General features: G+C 31.7%; 1 protein-coding gene across 1 annotated transcript; it reads left to right on the forward strand.

Annotated features, from left to right (window-relative positions):
- The first annotated feature begins 202 nt into the window (after nucleotides 1-202).
- LOC147404912 (uncharacterized) lies at nucleotides 203-1087 on the forward strand. Its single transcript, XM_086437774.1, has 2 exons — nucleotides 203-695; nucleotides 825-1087. Exons 1-2 carry the CDS (start codon nucleotides 231-233, stop codon nucleotides 876-878), a joined length of 519 nt encoding a protein of 172 aa, XP_086293900.1. The 5' UTR covers nucleotides 203-230; the 3' UTR covers nucleotides 879-1087.
- Nucleotides 1088-8728: the final 7641 nt, after the last annotated feature.

The following is an 8728-nucleotide window of genomic DNA, read 5'->3' on the forward strand; positions in this document are numbered from 1 at the left end:
TAAAAAATAAAAGTTACAACAAGGTATATCTTCAGTCACAAATCACAGATCTAAATGTTAGCTACAAATGAAAAGTACATACCATAACATGATAAAACATAAATACATACATACATACATACATATATGCATGCATGCATGCATACATATAACTAGGTCCACTTCTTTATATATAAATACAAACTTCTACTTGTAGGTTGAATCAGTCTACCTATGTTCTTGAGTGTCCCATGGCATGCCTAGACATGTTCAACAGTGAGCACCAAGGCATGTGTACTCCAATGAGTCCAAGGATCTCTTTCTCCAACGATTTCGTCAAAACCCAACAAACAGTCGAGCATGATCATCATCAACACACCTCAAGAGAAGCACCTGCAGTAGCAACAGATTTTGAATTCTCTGTATCAAGTTACTCTATGATGTCTGCAGATGAGCTCCTCTTCAAGGGTAAGTTACTTCCTTTCAAGGATAATTGCACCAACAAGTCGCCAAAGATGACGTTGAGAGATGAACTACTTAACGGTGACGACGATGAAGACATGCCACCGAGGCCACCCAAGAGTCCAGTGAGGTGGAAGGAACTCTTGGGGCTGAAGAGGACCCACATTGTGTCTAAGAAAGCTGATAAGAGTGATGGGTTGATGGAGATGGAAGTAGAAGGAAATGGGCCAACCTTGGTTCATGCAGAGGAGATGGTAAAGATGGAAGATAATTATATAATTATACTTAAAATATGTTGTTGGCTTTATTTCTTCTTCTTCTTCTTTTTTTCGGAATATAAGTTTTTGGGCTTGGGGTTGATCTGATTTAGTTTCTTGTTGCAGGAAATGTTCAGTGATGGAGGGATGAATTGTAGAGATGTGAAAATTGGGATATGAAGGAATTTATTGGTGGATATTGGCCTTCTTTTGGGTGTGAACTGGTAATTTTGTCTAATTTTAGAGGGTGTTTGGATAAATTTAGTGGAAGAGGGAGGAGTGAGGGGTAGGGTTGGTTGTAACTGTAGAAGTTGGTGTTTGGCTGTTTTATGTACAAAATGTTTGCAGTTGAAGTACTTAAATTTGTGTTTGGTGTTGTGCATTAAGGTATCTATGTGTTGTTGATTCCTTTTCTTTGATCTGTCCATGTATCATTACATCTTTGGAAGGTGATCTCCTTTTTAAAATTTTTATCAGTGTGTGTGTGTGTGTGAGAGAGAGAGAGAGAGAGAGAGATGTGCAATGAAGCTCATTCACACTCAAGGGTGGGTTTCAAGCCCAATAAGCAAATGCTTGAATCTAAGACCACTACGTACAAAGAATATGCTCGAATCATCCAATCGTTAGAAATCATTAATTAATCAGGCTGATTATTGATATGTAGCTAGAAGTCTACCAAGAGGATGGCAATGTGTTCATGAAACTGCAAGTCTATCAACCCATGATCCGTGAGGCTTGTTTCAATCAAATTCAATTGCTTCACAGGGTTTGTTTCAGGAGATGCTCTTTAAAAAATAGTTCTAAATATATGATGTTTGGTTCAGTACTTTGACCTAAACAACAAAAATGGGATTGATTAGTTATTTCTATATGTCGGATTCGAGTACCCAAAGAATTTTTTAGTTGAAAGTAGAATTCATCAGATAAAAAATAGGCTTAATTATCTTTGGTATTTGGTGTGTAAGGTGTTATAGGTTAAAAAAGTAGCTCAATCTCCATTGATTATAATCATAAATTGACGTTTGCACCTCATTTATGTACCTTAGGGTACTTTGTAAGTTTTAGAGTCATTACGGACATTTACTAATTTTAGATTTAAATAAATGAATGGCATATCTATTTTTTTTTTGTAAGGAGGATGCTTGTAATTTTTAAACTTTTTTCCATAAAAATAGGGTTAATTGGATAAAAAATTGCTCACAAAACTCAGAGAAATTTAGGAGCCCATGGACCCACATGTATTGAATGACATCCCTAACTTACAAAATTACCCTTGTCTTGACGTGGAAAGCACTGAGGAGTCTGTGAGCAAAAAAAACGTTCAGGTTAATTGTTAGGATTTAATCACAAATACAACAATGTACAGATCCACAATTAATATCTAGAATTTTACGATCAATCAAAATCAAACATTTAGATTATTATTTATGAAATTCAAATCCACATATCTTGGATCTAAAATAATAATATCCAGAAGCTAACAAAAAATTTCTTCGCACTTCCAACACCCGATCAACAACATGAATAATATCTCTCTACCACAATCCTTACAAGGCCAAATTGATGGAAAAAAACTGAAACAATTGATTCATGTGGGAGAGGAATGCCTATCATTTATAGATAGTGAAAGGAATTTAGGTGTTTACCTATTAAGCGCAGTGGAGATCAAACCTTAAATTGTGTCACGTTTGTCGATTGTCGAAGATCGGAGAGAATCCAAATACTTATCACGTTGACACTAGCAGAGCAATCACAAAGCTTCCACGCCTTAAACCCTACGATCCTTGCACTACAACATTTTTGAGATACAGTAGCGAATTTTTCCGCCACTACAGGGTACCTTTTTCGTCTGTAAAAGCTATTGCAGAAAATGAGCAGCGGAACTGATATCCGACGTTGTTTCCTTGGTCACTAAATGTAGCAATAGATAGCTCGTTTTGCTGTTGTAGATAATACCTTTAGGTCATTTAAAAAAAAAAAAAGAATATAATACATATGGTGACAGATAATAATATCCGCTACAAAACGTTTTTTTTTTAATTATTATATATCCTTCAGAAACAACATATAAAGGCAAAAGTTGTATTTGCTGCTGAAAGTTTTTTTTTCCTATATATATTATACATTTAACCTGTGTCCTCCAACCTGCATACATTGAAAACTCTAAAATAAATGACAAAAGAGAGTTGTTATTGCCACACTAACTTTCACTAATCCCACACCTATTCCTAAGTACACCACCAAAGAACTGTACAGAATTGGTATGGCATTAGTAAACATTGGCATGACATTAGTAACTCTCTAAAAAAATAATGAAAATAATATTTATTAAGCTTCTTGAACCCTCAAGGTCCATGTACATATATATATGGGTCCCGTTCAGCAACAAACATTTTGACAAACATTTTGGCAAAACATTTTTCAAAACATGGGTTAGAGGTTTGGAATGGGCTGATTTTTGGTGAGGATGATCTCTACGGTGAGGAGATCATCCTCACCAAAAATCAGCCCATTCCAAAACTTCTAGCCCAGTTTACAAGTTGAAAAATCGTGGACCGTCCATTTTTTATAAACCATTTTGATGGGGTTAGAAGTTTTGGAATGGGCTGATTTTTGGTGATGATGATCTCCTCACCGTAGAGATCATCCTCACCAAAAATCAGCCCATTCCAAAACCTCTAACCCATGTTTTGAAAAATGTTTTGCCAAAATGTTTGTCAAAATGTTTGTTGCTGAACATTTCCCTATATATATATATATATATGGGTCCCGTTCAGCACCCTAAGTTTTACCACACACTTTAACAAACGTGTTTTGTCTTACATGGGTTAGAAGTTTTGGAATGGGCTGATTTTTGGTGAGGATGATCTCTATGGTGAGGAGATCATCCTCACCAAAAATCAGCTCATTCCAAAACTTCTAACCTCATCAAAATGGTTTACAAAAAATGGACGGTCCACGATTTTTCAACGTGTAAACATGGGGCTAAACATTTCGGAATGGGCTGATTTTTGGGGAGGATGATCTTCTAATCATAGAGATCATCCTCACCAAAAATCAGCCCATTCCAAAACTTCTAAGCCATGTAGGACAAAAAACATTTGTTAAAAGTGTGTGGTAAAACTTAGGGTGCTGAACATTTCCCTATATATATATAAGGTGGCGTTCTTTTGACAAAATCCTAAACAAAGCATTTTGTCCTATATGGGTTAAAAAAATTTAGAACGGGCTGATTTTTTTTTTTTTTGTGAAGATGGTCTCTATGGTGAGAAAATCATCCTCACAAAAAATCAGCCAATTATAAAATTTCTAACCCTAGTTTATAAGATGAAGAATTGTGAACCGTCAATTTTTACCGTTAGTTTGTAACCACTTTTCATGGGGTTAGAAGTTTCAGAATTGGCTGATTTTTTGTGAGGATGATCTACTGACTATAGAGATCGTCCTCATTAAAAATCAATCCATTCCAAAAAAATTAGCCATATAAGACAAAACTTTATCTAGAATATTGTCCAAGATTTTGTCAAAAAAACGCTACCCATATATATATATATATATTATACATTTAATCTGTGTCCTCCAACCTGCATACATTGAAAACTCTAAAATAAATAATAAAAGAGAGCTATTATTGTCACACTAACTTTTACTAATCCCATACCAATTCCTAAGTAAATCACCAAAGAATTGCATAGAGTTGGTATGACATTAGTAACTCTCTAAGAAAATAAGGAAAATAATATTTGTTAAGCTTCTTCAACCCTCCAAGTCTATATATATGTTACATTTAACCTTTGTCCTCCAACCCGGATACATTGAAAATTCTAAAATAAATAATAAAAGAGAGCTGATATTGCCACATTAACATTTACTAATTCCACACCAATTCCTAAGTAAATCACCAAAGAACTACATAGAGTTGGTATGGCATTAGTAACTCTTTAAGAAAATAAGGTAAATAATATTTGTTAAGCTTCTTCAACCCTCTAAGTCCATGTACAGTTCAAAATTATCTTTTATGCTTATATAACATAAAAGATAGTTTTAAGTTGCATTTTTTCTACAACTCACAATGCATCATCTATGATATTCAAACGAGTTTTAGAAATGTCATTAATTGTTAAAAATGCTTATTTAGGGACCTCCTTATGTACACTTTTTACTAATCTAATACACTTTCCTTACTTTCTGAGCAAAAAAAAAATTCATTTGTTCTAATAGGATAATGTATGGCATTTAAACTTGTAATTGCAAAGACGTAAATTTTATTTGTTGCATTTGCCTGGTGTGTGATAAGTGTTTACAACAGGAAGAAAAACAAGAGAGAGGTGAACTTAAAGCTTCTTGTCCATTCAAAAATTGATCAAACAACAAAATGCACTTCCCAATATAATAAAAATAACCTAGTGAACCATTGGTTTGATTACTACAAAAGTAAATTTGCAACCTATAAACAATTAGAGAACATTAAAAAAAACTTCAAATGCAGTAAATATTACAGTAGAATGTGTATAGTTCATGTATGTAGTTGATCTCAGAAGCCCCCATCATAACCCTACATCAATTGTAACCTATAAATGTTGTGACAAAAACATAGACTATAATGGTCTAAATATCTACTAAATGTTTTGACATAAATATATGTAACTACAAGTAAATGAGAAATAAAAAATGATCATAACCACCTAATTCTTTAGAATTGATTTGTTGACTCTATTGTTTTCAATCATTCCTTTAAACAGATTCATGGTCTTCAAGGCTTCCTCAACCCTTATGAAGCACATTAGATCCTTTAGCTAAGTAGATACACATGTTAAAGAAATATATAGAAAAAAAAAGCTTCAGATAAACCTATGAATGAATTAAAATTAACTACAAAGATGAACAAACACGATTTAATTGAAAACACTTATCGATAAACGACCTCAAGAAATATTAATGGGTAGAGCCATAACTAATTTTCTAAAGGAATTAGAAAGAGACAAATGAAATTGACTCTCTAATTACAACAAATAGTCAAATTCTTAGTTAGAACATAGCTAACTTGATTCATGTTTCAAATCTAATGTAGAAAATATGATTTATGTTGCGAAGAATAGAGATATAAACTTACTTGGATTGAGACTTAGCCACATTGTCTAAAATATTTATAGCAACAGTTTTCCATCAAATTTAGTTCTAATTTGCATTGTAGACTCATCTCCATGCATCAAATTTAGTTCTAATTTGCATTGTAGACTCATCTCCATGCATCAAATCCAGTACCTTCTCATCAAGCGTGGAAAAAATCACATGTCAAACATTTACTAGTTCAAAATTTTCAAAAATAGGTAATATTGGCAAATCATCAGACGGGACATCAGGCAAGCCATCCAACAAGCCATTAGACAAGTCATTAGACATGCCATCCGATAGGCCATTTGGCAGGCATCTGACATGTCCTTAGGCAAGCCATCTGACATGTCATTAGGCAAGCCATTGAACAGGCCATTCGACATGCCATTGAACAGGCCATTCGACATGCCATTGGGCGGCCATCTGACAGGCCATTGGGCTTGCCTAATGACTTGTCATCGAGTACTCTTCTCATACCTGTAATCATCATCAGTCAAATACTTCTCCTAGCAACATCTTTTAGAAATGATGCAATCAATGACTATGCTTTATAAGCAATCAATAAGGCACGAGAGTATAATAAAATATGAAGTTAATATATATTCTAGATTTATCGAGTAGATCTAGATTTAAGAAAAATAAAATTATAATTTATGCAAAAAAAAAAATATAAAGATAGAAATAAGCTTACAATCTGATTAAGTGTATACACAAAGTTATCCTTCATTGATCCACTATTGCATAATCTACACTATCATCTAATGGGGTAGTAGTAGATTTATCAATGTTGCTAATCCTCCAAATTTAATTTCAATAACTAAAATTACCAAACAAATAAGAAAACTCCAACCCTCAAGAAGTAGATCCAAGTTCACACTATAACATAAACTAGTAAACAATAATACCCAATATAAATTAGGTATATTTAAATATCAAATTACTAGAAATAAAATAAATCCCATAAAACTTAGTCCTTAATTATTAATTAAAAATAAAAAAATTCCTCTATAAATTTCCTAAAACTTATATAAGCATACACAATTCAAGATTCTACACAAAATCCAGCATTCAAGTAATAATTTTATCAAAGAAATCCATATTTCTATAAAGAAAAGGGAACAAAAATTCCTAAATTTATGAAAAAAAAATTGGTTCAATAATACCCAATACAAGTTGGGTGTCTTTAAATATAAAATTACCATAAACGGGACAAATCTCATAAAACTTAACCCTTAATTATTAATCAAAAATCAAAAAATTCCTCCATAAATTTTCTAAAACCTATATAAGCATACTCAATTCTAAATTCTACACAAAACCCAACATCCAAGTAATAATTTTACCAAAGAACTCCATATTTCTATAAAGAAAAAGGAACAAAAATTCTAAAATTCATGAAAAAAATTGGTTTAAAAATACCCAATACAAGTTGGGTATCTTTAAAGATCAAATTACTAGAAATAGAACAAATCTCATAAAAATTAATCCTTGATTATTAACCAAAAATAAAAAAATTCCTTCATAAATTAACTGAAACCTGTATAAGCATACACAATTCAAGATTCTCCAGAAAATCTAACATCCAAGTAATAATTTTATTTAAAAATCTATAATTCTATAAAGAAGAATAAGAAAATTTTCAAAATTCATGAAAAAAAAGAACATTCAAGATGAAGTAAATGGGATTTATCAAAGTAAATGAGGTTTAGAAAATAAAACCTTTACAAACCTTAAATTTATAGAGTTTTGGTAAAATAACTGTAATGAGTTAAGCTTCTACGTCTTTAATGACAAAGAGGGTGTGAGAAGAAGAGATTAGGAGTTAGGACAAAAGAGTGAGATACACAGAGAGAGTGCGAGAAGGAGATGGAATGAAATAGAGGGAGACGTATAGTACAAGAGGAAGAAAAGAAATAAAATAAAAAATTGGTGCCAAAAAATCGGTGATTCGTCGACGATTTCCCAAAAATCACCATTGATTTCATCTTTTTAGGGGCGGTTTAGAACAAAATTGCCTGTAAAAGACGTTTATTTTTTGTTAGCTGATTTACATATAAATTTGGTGGCGTTAGCAAAAGTTGGTATGGCAATAAAAACTTTCTTATTTTATTCCATTTAAATGAGTTGAGATTCAACTCTATGTAAGGCTGTCAACGGATGCAGTAAAATCTGAATCCGAATCCTAAATTTTATTTAATATCTGAATTCGAATCTGATGGATGCTCTAAAACTCTATCTGAATTCGAATTCGATTATCCTATCGGATATCAGATAATATCCGATTCGAATTTGAATAATTTTTATTTATAAAAAACATAACTTTTTCTTATCCAATTAATTTTTTATTATTAAAAAATTATTATATATTATATTATTTATATAATAAATTAAAATAATATATATTATAGTATTTATATAAAAAATTAATCAAATAAAATAATATATATATTATATATCATTTCGAATCGGATATTATCTGATTCGAAATGTTAATATCTGAATCCGTATCCGATAAGGATTTGAATGTATAAAACTATCCGAATTCGAATTTAATATAAAAATTAATCGGATAATATCCAATTTTTCGCATTCAAATTCGAATTTGAATCAGATTCAAATTTTCAACTAACCATGTGCATCTAAATCGAGTCGGGTTTTCAAATGTATTTAATCAACATGAAGTTTTACACAGTTTTAAAACTCGAGAGCTTGAATTAAATCGAATGTCCAACTAATATAGCATGATAAAAAACTTGCAAGTCTACACAAATGAAATAAATAAATATATTTAACATATAAGTATTTTTAAGATACATCTCCTAAAAAATATCATATATAGCCGATTAAATTAGTTAAGTTTCTGATCCAATGTAGTTCATTTTTTGGATGACTCGATCGAGATGAGGAGTTGAATT

The sequence above is a fragment of the Akebia trifoliata genome, chromosome 4 (genome assembly GCF_017979445.1).
Source record: "Akebia trifoliata isolate Shusen 1 chromosome 4, ASM1797944v1, whole genome shotgun sequence".
Lineage (NCBI taxonomy): Eukaryota > Viridiplantae > Streptophyta > Magnoliopsida > Ranunculales > Lardizabalaceae > Akebia > Akebia trifoliata.

Bases quoted from the DNA above. Each gene is read 5' to 3' on its own strand.
- LOC147404912 (XM_086437774.1), top strand. From the start codon at position 231: ATGGCATGCCTAGACATGTTCAACAGTGAGCACCAAGGCATGTGTACT. The intron at 696-824 runs GTAAAGATGGAA...TTCTTGTTGCAG, and splicing joins TGGTTCATGCAGAGGAGATG to GAAATGTTCAGTGATGGAGG.